Below are 13,565 nucleotides of genomic sequence, written 5' to 3' on the forward strand. Positions count from 1 at the left end.
GATACCTTATACATATCTTGGGATTCGTAGGAAACCTCTACACTAATAGTATTGTTGATTGTTGTGAGACGAATATGTTAGTCGTCACTATTGATTTGTAATTATTGGTTAGTAGTCTGACTGCCAACCTATATGAATAATTTAGAGTTTATCTCAAACCTGTTGACCAAAGTTAATTCTTGTCTGACGTACTTGAGATGAATCTGAATCTGAATCAATGTAGTGACTGGTGCAATTTTCTGGTTTTATCTTTCATTATTTGATATGAGTGAAATCTAATGTTCTTACAATGTATTTCTCATAAAAATTAAACCGCTTAATGCTGAACACCTCTTTTTTATTGTACCTTTTTCAGAAGGCAAGCTTTATTCAGCAACTGTAACAGACTTCCTTGCAATTGATGCTGTTATTTATCGGAGCCTTGGAGAAAGTCCAACACTACGGACAGTAAAACATGACTCAAAATGGTTGAAAGGTGAGTAAACAGAGATGGTGTTTTGATGACTATGTTGTCAAGATTCCAAAATGTCATTATCTTCAACTTCTAAAGATCTTGTGGTTTACATTTTCCTCGAATGAGACAGCGTTTTATCTTTTGTGGTTTAATTTGAGTGAACTCCAAGTGAAGTCATTGAATATCTGTAATGCACACCTCGGGTCATCATAAGGTATGGAAACACTCCACAGGCTCCTTGTGAATGTTTTCATATTCTCATTTTACATTTTTGGTTTTAACAAATCCATTCTTTAGCACAGAAGCCCTTGGAGGAGATAGGGATGATATTGCGCCCACTGGGATGGATTTTAGAAGCCTACCAAAGGCGGGTGTGCCTGGAATTTCTCAGCTCCAGCTGGTATGATGATTTGCCAACATCTTCCAACCTTTGGTTCATTTTTAAAAGGCAGGTTGGGCAAGCCAAAACATAAGCTAAAACAAACTGGCATTCAAAATCCACTAAAAATCATAATCCATTAGGAGCAAATAAAACTGTCAATCTAAACACAGCTCATAATTTTCTTCAGAGCTATATCGTTAACCCCTGCTGAGTTAAATCCATTAGTGGGATTTGGACTTCAGCCAAGCATTCATAAGGAGATTTCATTTCATAGTTGTGTCAATAAAACCTCCATTGTTGGTTATATTAAAGTCCTTGATGTAGTACAATAGATGGCCACATTACTTCAAAGGCTAAACAAATGGCTGACCTATCAGTCAATGAAAGTTCAAAGTACAAGGTGCAACTGACAAGAGTAAAATCTGAACCTTAATGCAGAAGAGCACTTTATTTACTGGCTAAATTAATTTAAAACATCAAAAGGCTTTGGTGTTTAAGCTATATTTACAGATGAAGTATTTAATATATGCTTCTTTATTCTATTACAGAACCTTATTTTGTCAAGGCTGTGGATTACGATGATTATATCTACTTCTTCTTTCGGGAAATAGCTGTAGAATACAACACCATGGGAAAGGTAGGGATCATGGCTTTTTTGAATATCATGAGGTTATGATCTGGAAGAGATGTAGACTTTAGTAATCTCATCCATTGTAAGGCTGTCTTGATGTATCATGACTATTGTTTATTTGTGGATGTTTGAAGTAGCAGAGAAATATTCAAAATCACCTTTTTATCAACCACCTGGCTCCCTGGCATGGTAGCTGGACAGATCACAACGACTCATCCATAAAGGAAAGATTACTCTACGTGTATTAATCTGACGGTCTGGCCCTCCATCCCATTTCCCCATCTCTCCGGAATATTTTGACTCTTGTTAGATATAGTTCCAAAGACTAACTGACTCTCATGGTCTGTGTACTTGAATAGTGTCAGCGGGAACCAGAGAGCAGAGGTTGAAGGCGAATGTCGAAAGAATCAGTGGTGGCATCAAGAAAAGCATTTTTATGGAGGGAGTGGTTTGGATCTGAACATGCTACCTATAAGAGTGTGGTGGAGACATCTTCAGCTATAGCTTTTAAAAGGGAATTGGATAAGAACCCAAAGAATAAACAAATTCAGGGTTCCAGGGAAAGGGCAGCAAAGTGGGACTAGGCATGTTGCTCATGGACAAGGTGGGTTGAATAGCTTCTTTCTCTGCTGTAATTGAGCAATGTTTGTTGGATTCTAATGATGCAGCCATGGCAGGTATCACAGCTGAACCCAACCTGATCACACCTAATGCCCAGTAGGATCAGGAGCAGAAACCGTGATGACTTTTGCTCTTTGCCTTTTACTCAATCCAAGCTTGCTATAGCACCCTGATTCCTGTTTTACTCAGCACACTGAGGATTAATTCTGTAAATTTACCAATTTTAGAGCTTTTCACTTACTAGGAGAGGTAGTGGTGTTGCGATATTGTCATTGGACTAGTAATCCATAGACCCGAGGTAATGCTCTGGGGACCCAGGTTCTAATCCCACCACAGCAGATGATGACATTTGAATTTAATAAAAATCTGGAATTAACAGTCTTAATGATGACCATGAAACCATTGTTGTAAAAACCCAGCTGGTTCACTGATGTGCTTTGGGGAAGGAAATCTGCTGCCCTTTCCCAGTCTGGCCAACATAGAAACTAGAAGTAGAGAGTAGGCCATTCGGCCCTTCGAGCCTGCTCCGCCATTCATGCTAATCATCAAATTCACTATCCTGATTCCCGCCTTCCCCCCCCAAATCCCTTGATCCCATTAACCCCTAATTTCTAATTTCTTCTTAAAATCAGACAACGTTTTGGCCTCAACTACATTGTGTGGCAGTGAATTCCACATATTCACCACCCACTGAGTGAAGAAATTTTTCCTCACCTCAGTTCTAAAAGGTTTACCCCTTATCCTCAAACTATGACTCCCAAGTCTGGACACTCCCGCCATTGTGAACATTCTTTCTGAATCTACCCTGTCTAACTCTGTTAAAATTTTATAAGTTTCTATGAGATCCCCTTTCACTCTTCTAAATTCCAGTGAATATAATCTTAACTGACTTAGTCTCTCCGCATATGACAGACCCACCATCCCAAGTGGCTCCGTGTGACTCCAGATCCACAGCAATCTGGTTGACTCTTGAATGCTCTTGAAGGCTCAGCCAGCAACACCCACATCCCATGAGTGAATAAAAAAACTCTGACATCACAATTTTAAGTATCCTGCTTTCACTTTCTTTACCTTTGTTGGGATACTTTGTACATTTCTTATAGAAAATGTACATTCCTCTCACTGCATAGAACTATATTGCTTACATTTAAACAGTATTACAGAAATAACTTACATTTATATATTGCCTTTCATGCTGTTTGGGCATCCCATAATGCTCCAAAATCAGTTACTTTGTAGTAAAGTTAAAGTTTATTTATTAGTCACAAGTAGAGTCACTAAGATTGCAGATGTGATATTGCTTTTGCTGCTTGGTGTATTTAGTTGTCAATGGTAATCCTATGCGGTGGCTGGGATTGAGTTGAACTGGACGCATACTGAAAACGAAGCAATCCACATGAAAATAATTCCAGCATTTGAAACTATGCAACTACCGTTTGTACTAAAATATCAACCTTGAGGAGCTGCAGCATCCTCATGGACCTCCGCAATGAAGAGGCAGAAGGCTCCGACCACAATTGAAACAGCTCATTTTTGTCAGTGTTCAAAAAACAACAGTGAATTGAATTAACTTGTTTCCCTGGTATGTAAATATGAATCAGAAGGAACAGATTTGTAATATCATTAACGGGTAAATGAAAGGATGATGAAGTATTTCTGTGCTCATTAACGCAATGGATGACATTACAAAGCACTCATACCTAATTTGTTTTTGCCCTGAGAATTGGTAATAAGAATTTCTAATTCATTAGAGACGCCTTAAAATAATGTCATCCTTACAGCATGCTCCTGTCTGATGGTTATATCTACATCTGTATATTTTGTTGTCTATTAACCATGAGCTCTGCATAGCATGACAAAGGGAGAAATTTTCTCCAAAATTTTAATGGCAAGAGAAATGAGGTTAACCACACCGGTCTCTCAGACATACTCCAGTAAAATTATATTTAACCTACACTTAACAGTAGCCTTCAGTTAAGTGTAGTAATTTATACAAGCAACACTGCCTGGGTGCCTTGGAGGGCCAGTGATGCCTCCTGGGAGGTCAAGGGCATGGCTGGGCAGTACACCAGGAGCGCTGCCAGGGGATGGGGCATGGGTGGGGGCTGTGACGGGGTGGGGGGGGGGGGATGCGCGAAGGGGGGTTATGCAGGTGTGGGTCTTGGAGGAAACCATGATGGGGGGCATGCTGAGCATCCAGCAGGGGAACCCATCAGAAGGGTCTAATGCAGGTGACCTGTGTCAGGGTGGGGGGTGCGATGTCGGGGTGGGGAGCGCGATGTCTGTGTCGGGGTGGGGGGTGCAATTTCTGTGTTGGGGTGGGAGGGGGTTTCCCAGTCCACCGAGAGATCGGGGCATCCGTGCAAAACGGCGCCCAAGCTCTCTGCAGCCGGCTGACTACTCCCACTCCCCTCAGAACCGGTGCACAACTCACCACTCTCCAAAAAAAGTGACTGAGCGTTGACAGATTCTGATGCGGAGAGAGAGAGCGAGCGATGCCTTTTATTTCTTTCAGGACCAAGCAGAAAACTGCCTGCTTTTCCCTGTACTCTCAGCTCCTTCCGTTCACATAACTCTGCCTCCGTCAATCAATCTAATCGTACCCTACTCTGAAACCCCACGGAAAAACCAGAAATAAACAAAAATGTATTAACTCAGATTAAAACAACCAGCCCATTAGGTAAGATCCATTATTAGCCTGCATTCTCAGCATGTGAGCTGCCTGTTGCAGACAAATCAGTACAATGTAAACAGAGTTGAATTCTAAACATACCCCTTCTAAGAAACATGATATAAATTCATTTCTTAAAGGCACAATATTATTTCTAACAATGGTATTTTAAAATCAATATTTTTTTTTAAGTAATTGATCCACTATATTGAGCCTGCAGTGCATGTTCACTGAAATAAAAATCTCAGGAAAAGTATCTAACTTTTAGGTCACATCTTTTCAGATAATATTAATTGTTAAAATAATTTGCAGCAATCCTCAGAAGCTGAATTCATAAAACACTCTTTGATTAAGCATAGCTGCGAACTCTTATGCTGTCCCACTGGAGACCTGATTCAATTTGTGCAATATTTTTAATTGTGGGCTCATGTATTGAAGGTCAGAAATGGCTGTTTCAGAGCTGAAGGGAATTTTTAAATTCTTGCCTACGTTTTGTTTCAGGTGCTTTTCCCAAGAGTTGCCCGGGTCTGTAAAAATGACATGGGAGGTTCTCAAAGAGTATTGGAGAAGCAGTGGACATCCTTCGTGAAGGCCCGTCTCAACTGTTCTGTACCTGGGGACTCTCACTTTTATTTCAACATCTTGCAGTCAGTGACAGACGTTGTCCGTATCAAAGGCCGTGATGTTATTCTAGCAACATTTTCTACCCCTTACAACAGGTAAGTGTCTTCTAGAGAGACATTGAGATGTCAGACTAAGATTCGTTGGAATGAATATCTTGGAATTACGTTGCTTGTTTAAATAAGTACAATGAATTGAAGTGCAGGTCAAATGTAATATTACTGGGGTCCCATAATACATTTTCTGGACCACATGATAATCACGTGCCATTTCTTTCTCCTTCTAGGTACTTGTTATTTTAAATTTAAAAAAATAATTGTATGCACTTGCATTTTCAGAAAAACGACTAATATTTCCGAATTCACATTGTTCAGTCTCATCCCTGTTTTATAATTCTCATAATTTTATAATGACTCTGTGAAGTACCTTGAGACATTTTCTGACATTAAAGGTGCTTCACAAATAACTTGTTGCGTTGTGTCAGTAGCATTCTATCTCTGAGGATTTTTCTTGGGCTGCATTAACTGCTACAATGAACAAAAGCAATGCATCTGTTTCCAAGCGTGACTAGAATCTAAAATGTTTAGACTTTTTATTGCTGCTTTGTTCTGTTTTGTTTATAGAACTTGCAGCAGTTTATCTTGTTAATTTTTTTTCCATTGCTTAATTGGCCATCATTTTCTGACCAAGGGACAGATGAAGTAAAAGCCTAAAAGACTGGGAAAGTTTGCAGGACAAGCAGAGCCTGTCACAACATATGAACCATTGCAGTACTCTGAGGTCCTCTGCATGGGGCTGTGTTAACAGGAGTAGGGGAAGGGAAGGGGGAGAGAATACTCAAGCTGCATGAGGGGTCATTATGGAGTAATTATTTAGTAGCAGAACAAGAAGCTAACTTTAGAGAATGTGTTTAAGGATTGATTTACTATGTGGCTATTGAATGAACGGTGTTTTTCTGGTAAATGTCTCATTGCAGTATCCCTGGCTCGGCAGTCTGTGCTTATGATATGGAGGACGTTGCCACAGTTTTTACTGGTCGATTTAAAGAGCAGAAATCCTCTGATTCCACATGGACGCCAGTCCCTGAAGACCGAGTTCCTAAGCCAAGGTACACCGGCTGTCTTTAAGAAATATTTTAAAATAATTTTTTTTTAAAAGCAGCTGGAAATATTCAAACCGTATAAAAACCTCTTGTCAGTGACCCTAAGGTTTTCTCATTTTCCAGTAGAATGAGTAGATGAGATGAACACAAGTATTTTGTTTGAAGAGAGAATACAAGATTTTTTCCATAATTCAGTAAGCAGCCAATCACAATTCTCTCCATTCCAATACATATTTGCAATGGACATAACGCGACCCTCAGCTTTCAACAGTTGAAAGGACAACATTTTCTCACACAAAAGATGCTGAACAAAAATTAAGGAATGGGGCTGCAGATTTGTTCACTGTTTTGTCACCTGAACCAAGCTTTGCAGTTGGTTAATTTTATCTGGGTCCTTTTAGATTCCTGCACCAGTCACAGGAAACAAATGATCTGCTTCCATTGTCGTTCATGGACTTTGTTTAAATGTAGAGTTAACTGCCCTTGTGACTCTGTTTATTTGATGAAAGATTGGCCAGATTGATTTGATCTTCAAAGTTAGGTTTGAGGGCATTACTGCACAGCACAAAACACTTCTTTCATTTATGTCTGATAAACGTATTGTTGCATATACACAACAAAGATTTTTTTCACCATACCGCATAAAAATAAACCAAGCATGCAAAGAGATAACATATCACAGATCATTGAGACAACATGAATTCAAATTGTGCATAAAATCTTTTTAGGTTACTTCCACTTAAACTGCTTTCTTTTAGATGAGGTGGGTCAGAGTGTAGGCTCAATGACTACTGGTGATACCACACCATGCATTATTGATGGGAATTGCATTCCTCTGTGGCTGAACTGTGCTCTACTAATTTGTCTTCTTGCTTGTAATAAGGTTCTTGGTTGTTGTGCAACACAATATGTCTGATGACTGAAAGCTACAGAACCCTGCCTACACAAGAGAATGATAGTCAAAGCAAGAGTTCAGTCTGTGTTCTCTGCACTCTCACTGGGAAAACAAGAAACCTCTAATGCAACAAGAAAGAACGTGGCTGGGATTCTCCGGCCCGCTGCACTTCTCAAGTAGCGCAGCAGGCCAGGAGACATCAGTGGGTAGCCTTTAGCGGGATTCGTGACTGGCGTCTGGCTGATCACAAGTCTCCCAAGCCCTTTTTTTCACTAAATCAGCTCCGCACTGAAAATGGGTGCAGGGCTAATTACCGGATGGAAATAGTTATTTCTATATGATTAGTGGGCCCAGGACGGTAGTCTCTGGGCCTGCTAGCGTCTCCCCTCCTGCCAGGAGAGGTTCCCACCAACGGGGTTTACAACTGCTCTCCACCAATGGGAAAGAGACATGCTCACCCCACTGGTGGGGATAGAGGCCAGTGAGCCCCCCCCCCCAGGATTTTGGGGGCAAGGGAGGTGCCTCTTGGCAAGTGCCAGCCTGGCACTGCCCAATGGGCACACTGGCATTGCCCACCGAGCACTGGGTAGTTGATGCACCCCAACAGTAACAAGAGTAACATATGTACAAGTACCCATAGTGGTAACCATCTATGGTTCACCACAGTAGTATCAAGGGGACGGTGACAGAGGGGACGGGGCCTACTGGGGGGGGGGGGGGCAGAGCCTACTGGGGGGGGGGGGCGCAGAGCCTCGTGGGGGGTGGTGGGGTGGGAACTGCTGCCACTCTGCAATGGGATCGATGGGGGAGGGAGTGAGGAGGCAATCGGGATTGGCCATGGGAGGGTGTCAGGGATGGCCATCGGGGATGGGGGTCGGGGGAGTGGAGGGGAGATGTCAGGGCTGGCCATGGAGGTGGGGGTGTGGGCTTGTGGGATGAGGCCCCATTCCCCCACCTCCCACGTACTGGCACAAATCCCCCTGAGGCACTCTGTCAAATAATAGTTCAGGTAAGTACGTGCAAAATATGGGCGGGAAAGTCTTCTGTTTTCCCTCCCATTGGGCACTTATTTGTCTTTGGGAGAATCCCGGCCCATTCATCTCATGCCTTTCATGGTCTCAGGATGTCCTATATGCTTTTCAGTCAATGAAGCCACTGCTGTAATATAGGGACTGCAGCAGACAATTTATGCACAGCAAGATTCCACAAATAATATTGAGATAAATGACCAGGTAATATCTTTTTTAACAATCTTGGTTGAAGGATAAAATGTTGACCAGGCAATGGCTGAATTAGACCAACATTTTCAGGGTTTTAATAGTATTTTGACCACACAAAAAATCCATTAGCTTGTATAACAAATGTAGAGCACTCCATAAACAACTACGTCCCTAAATCAGGCTGCAAAAGTATATTGTGGCGAATGCATATACAAATGCTCGGCGCATGTTTAAAATTCTTCTCTGATTGTTTCCTGCAGTGACGTTAGCCTATTTAACTTAATAAAGGTCATTGCCTACTGTTGGATAACAGAGCAAAGAATTGATAAAATTCCATTAATGAGAACTGGTGTTCCACAGTATTTGACAAGCAATTAGTCTCTTTACTTTCAGCTTCATATATAAAATGGGACATCAATTATAGTTCACAATGGGAATCATCTAGTTTATTTGATAAATAATTAACAGTATAAATGATGACCTGGATAAATATTTTAAAAGAACACGGTGTACATCGTGGTTGGAAGTTTAGTAATTGTTCACAAGAAATTCCTTGGGTTGTACGCTTTTTTCTTGAGCACAGCCGCCGTAGTGTGAATTAGCTGAGCAGTTGGTAGGGTTCCAAGTGCAACAGAAGAAAGCAGTCTTCAAGCCCCATTGAAAAATTAAAACACCCAAAGGAAGTGCATGAATAGTTTAATGGGCAAGACACACTGTTTAATTTCCTTTACCACCTCATCTTAGAATGCCACCATAATCCTCAAAACGTTTACCAAGCACCTATTTTGCAAAGCTGTTGCTTCTGGCTGCCTTTTCCCTCTTTAACAATCCTCATCTTTGTTCTGTTCCACAGGCCTGGATCTTGTGCAGGTTCAGTATTGCTGGAACGATTTGGGACCTCCAACGGATTCCCAGATGATACGCTAAACTTCATTAAAACCCACCCTCTTCTGGATGAAGCGGTACCTTCAATTGACAATAGGCCGTGGTTTTTGAGGACAATGGTCAGGTCAGTGGTTGCTCATATTCAATCTTAACTTAAATGTACTGCAATCTCTTTTTTTTGTTCTGGCATTATTCCCCAAATTAAGAATTAGCTTCAGTGCTTGAAAAGAGCTTATCCTGCCTGCAGTTAATTATTTTTATTTTTATCTATTCTATTAAGTAGGCAGTGCACGCCAGGAATCACTGAGAATTGCTGAAGCGCTTGCTTTGGGCAGCGGCAGTGGCTCCCTGGAGCATGAACTTGCTGCCCTCTCTCAGGTTGACTGCATTCATCCTCCAAACACTCCCCATGCTGTTGACTATCAGCCAGCCAGTCTAAACTGATGCTGCCCATGCAATGTTGGTATAGTCCACAGATTGCCATCTGCAATCTCATCCGCTGAAAATCAGCACCAGTCATTTTGCAGCCACTGGAATAGCACTGCATAGGAGCAGTAGAACAGGTAAAGGGAAAACAGGCACTTCATAGAATCATAGCCTACAGTTCAGAAGCACACCATTCGACCCTGCTTCAACAGAGCATCCCACCTGGACCCCGACACTGTAACCTCACATATTTACCCCACTAATCCCCCTAAACTACACATCACTGGACACTGAGGGGCAATTTAACATAGCCAATCCACCTAACCTGCACATCTTTGGACTGTGGGAGGAAACGGCAGCAGCTGGAGGAAACCCACGCAGACATGGGGAGAATGTGCAAACTCCACATAGTCACCCAAGACCAGAATTGAACCTCGGTCCCTGGAGCTGTGAGGCAGCAATGCTAAACACTGATTAGTCGATGCTTATATGCAAAAGAGAATGGCTTGATTGATAAATTTGATTTGGAATGTTTATATTGTAGTCATTTTTATTATTTCATTATGACCAAGCGGATGTTATAATGGTCAGTGAGAGAGTGAAGGTAACATGTGGGACAGTTGGTGAATGGGGAATTGGGTTTGTGATTACTGCCACCTGCTTGCTTTGCCTGTTTCGGTAAGAACAAAACCTGGTTAGCTCTCAATGAATAGTGTCACTGATGCAACTGTAGATGACAAACTGTAAGATATCGCCAAGAACTCCAGACTGAAAGGAGCTGGGTACATAAAGAATTCCTTCCCAGTGTCACCTTCACAACCATGAGCATTGCTGTCCTTGCCCAGCTCTGTGGTTGCAGTTATGGACACAGCAGGTTTCAATTTCAGTGAACGTGTCCTAATAGAAGTACAAGCTTCTCACACAGTGTCGCTCACCAAAGTCCAGGTTGGAGAATTGCTCGCTGAACACCCTGGGTGGATATGATCTCCTGCTGAGAGCCCTTCCATTCCTCCTCCTCCTCCTCATCCTCCCTCTTCCAGTAGTTTGACCTGCTTTCCATGGCCTCTGTTCATTAAGTCATACTGATTCTAAGGAAAGTGCATGGTAGTGCACCCATGTCTGGGAACAGCTGGTTTGCACAGACATCCGAAGTCAGCAAAAAGTCCTTCAGCACCTGCCGCACCCCTCCCTGAAGATTTTTGCAACTTGAAGCAAAGATAGAAAGCACCAAACACTTGTAGAATTCTAGCAAAACCCAGAAGAAATCAACTAAGTAATGATGATCCCTTTCATAAGCCATGGTAGGAACACCTTCTTGATGCTGAATGTTTGTTCAGCATTAGTTGAAAGAATGAGCTCCAAATGATCTGTGCTGGCACCAAATCACACTGATTGCTATCTGGGCCAGAATTCTCCGGCTGTTCATGCCAGCGGGTTTCTCTGGTCCCGCCAGCAGCACGCCCCCATATGTGGGTTTCGCAGCCGCCTGGGGTGACATCAATGGGAAATCCCATTGACAGCAGCGGGACCAGAGAATCCCACTGCTAGCGAACAGCACACCGCCTTCCACCGCTGGGAAACATGCAGCTGGGAGGTGGGAGAATCCTGCCCATGATCTGCCTGCTCTGCGGCTCCTTGTTCTGCCTGCCCACTTACAGTGGCTGTTTGACTGCACTCACACCAACACCCTCACCAAGTTGGCGTCTGGTACAACTCACCCCAGAAACTTGCTTGCATGCCTCGGACCCTATTTTGAACCCCAATCAGCAATCATGGTGCCCAAACAACAGGCTCTACCGATCCACATTTCCCACCAATTAATCTGTTTCCCTTTTGAGTCTGTTTGACCTTCGATACATTTCTGATGTTTTCATTTTAATTTTTTTCTAAGGGGGTTCTGTTGTTCTGGCTGTGAGCACAGATCCTGGTTTCAGCTGATTTGTGTGAGCTACTGTTCATTGGTAGCAGTGTGGGTGCTAGGGAAATGTTTGTTTAGTGCGTGACTTTCTGTGCAGTTTGGTTGAAGGCAGCACAGCTGGGAAGAGTTTAACAGTGAGTGCACTGTTATGCCCATATATAGAGAAAGAGCAGTTCTATAAAAATCATATTTCATGGGTTGAACAATGCAGCCCTTGATATAGATGTATTCAGATGTTTTAAAGAGAAGCTTTCTTCTTAAGTTCTGTCGGTCTGCCAGTGTAGGTGAACAAAAGAAAGCTTGTCTGTTTCTTAAGTCTGCACATTACTGTTAAATGGGAACTAACTTGGTTAGAAGAATGAACTTGATAGTTTATACATTAGCAAAAGTTCTCTGTTATATTCTTAACAAATCCACTTCATTTTGGTCTCATCATCTTCAACTTGCTGTTGCTTAACCTTTTTCCATTGCATTCTTGGCGTAGTATGTTTTTACTTCATTGCTGTGTAATGATAAAAGACCAAATTTGAAAGGATACTACAATATACTTTTTAAAAATTAGTTCCCTCTTCACGTCCCGTACAGTTAGGTTCACAATGCAGCCCAGTGTAATAATAAAGTAAATGAAACCAGCTGATTTGTTTTTTTTCAACAGGTATCGATTGACCAGAATTGCTGTGGATACTGCTGCGGGTCCCTACCAGAATTACACTGTTGTCTTTCTCGGGTCAGAAAAAGGAATCATCTTGAAGTTTCTGGCCAAAGCAAACATGGGGTCCATCAATGACAGCATCTTCCTGGAGGAGATTAACATCTACAATGTAGAGAAGTAGGTCCATCTCAAGCTCACAGTTGGGATTGAAGCAGAAAGATTTTTAAAAACCCACACCTGACAAGAACAGGGCAGGTAAAATCAGGCAATGTTGTTTGTACTGCACTCCTGTTCCACACTATTTTAATGCGCACACTTTGGGAGTGCAGTTGAGGCCTATTTTAGGCCTATAGTATTTTGTTATTAGCACTCCAAAGCAATTTTAACAAGCAGTCATGCCTTGCCTGCAAAACCTCACGCAGCAGGAGCATGCTGGGAAGCTAATTTTATTTAAAGTTTATTTTTCTTGTGGGCTGGAAGGAGCCTGGGCCCCCGCCGCCCCACTCTGATTATAACCAAATGCTCCCCCAACTCGCACAGCTTCTGCCTGAATTCCAGGGACCATTCTCCATTGATCGCCAGCAGTGTCCGGTCATCTCATTCCAGCCCGATGGCCAAGGGTGGATTTATGTCAGCATTACTTGGGGGATTTACAGCCAAGATCGGGATGAGCCTGGGAGGTAAAATGATTCGGGCCCCACTCCAGCTTGGCAGTCACCCTGCCCCCCACTTGCTGAACTTGTGCTCTGAGTTAAAATCAAGGCTTTGTTCTTTTAATCAAAATAGGAAAGCTCATCAAACATTACTTTACTGCAGCTGTTTTTGAAAAATCTTTCATTGGATGTGGGCACCGCTGGCAAGGCCAGTATTTGTGCCCATCCCTAATTGCCCTTGAACTGAGTGGCAATTGCTCAGTCATTTCTCCAGGCACTTTGGAGTCAACCACATTGTGTGGATCTGGAGTCAAATGTCATATGCCAAACTGGGTGAGGATGGCAGATTTCCTTCCCTAAAAGATGTTGGTGAACCAGATGGGTTTTTACAACAATTGATGATTGTTTCATGGTCACCATTACTGAGCCCAGAT

The 13,565-nt window shown here is 42.4% G+C and overlaps 1 protein-coding gene across 5 annotated transcripts in view; it reads left to right on the forward strand.

The window, feature by feature from the left end:
* Positions 1-13,565, forward strand: part of sema6a (sema domain, transmembrane domain (TM), and cytoplasmic domain, (semaphorin) 6A) — a 98,089-nt gene that overhangs the window by 60,060 nt on the left and 24,464 nt on the right. For all 5 annotated transcript variants that reach the window (XM_078214626.1, XM_078214622.1, XM_078214623.1 and 2 more), the window contains exons 8-13: positions 356-475; positions 1,385-1,473; positions 5,261-5,478; positions 6,357-6,488; positions 9,451-9,606; positions 12,482-12,655. In XM_078214626.1, coding sequence (XP_078070752.1) covers positions 356-475; positions 1,385-1,473; positions 5,261-5,478; positions 6,357-6,488; positions 9,451-9,606; positions 12,482-12,655 — 889 coding nt within the window. The remainder of the gene's footprint in view (positions 1-355; positions 476-1,384; positions 1,474-5,260; positions 5,479-6,356; positions 6,489-9,450; positions 9,607-12,481; positions 12,656-13,565) is intronic.

This window comes from Mustelus asterias, chromosome 6 (assembly GCF_964213995.1).
Source record: "Mustelus asterias chromosome 6, sMusAst1.hap1.1, whole genome shotgun sequence".
NCBI classification, from domain to species: domain Eukaryota; kingdom Metazoa; phylum Chordata; class Chondrichthyes; order Carcharhiniformes; family Triakidae; genus Mustelus; species Mustelus asterias.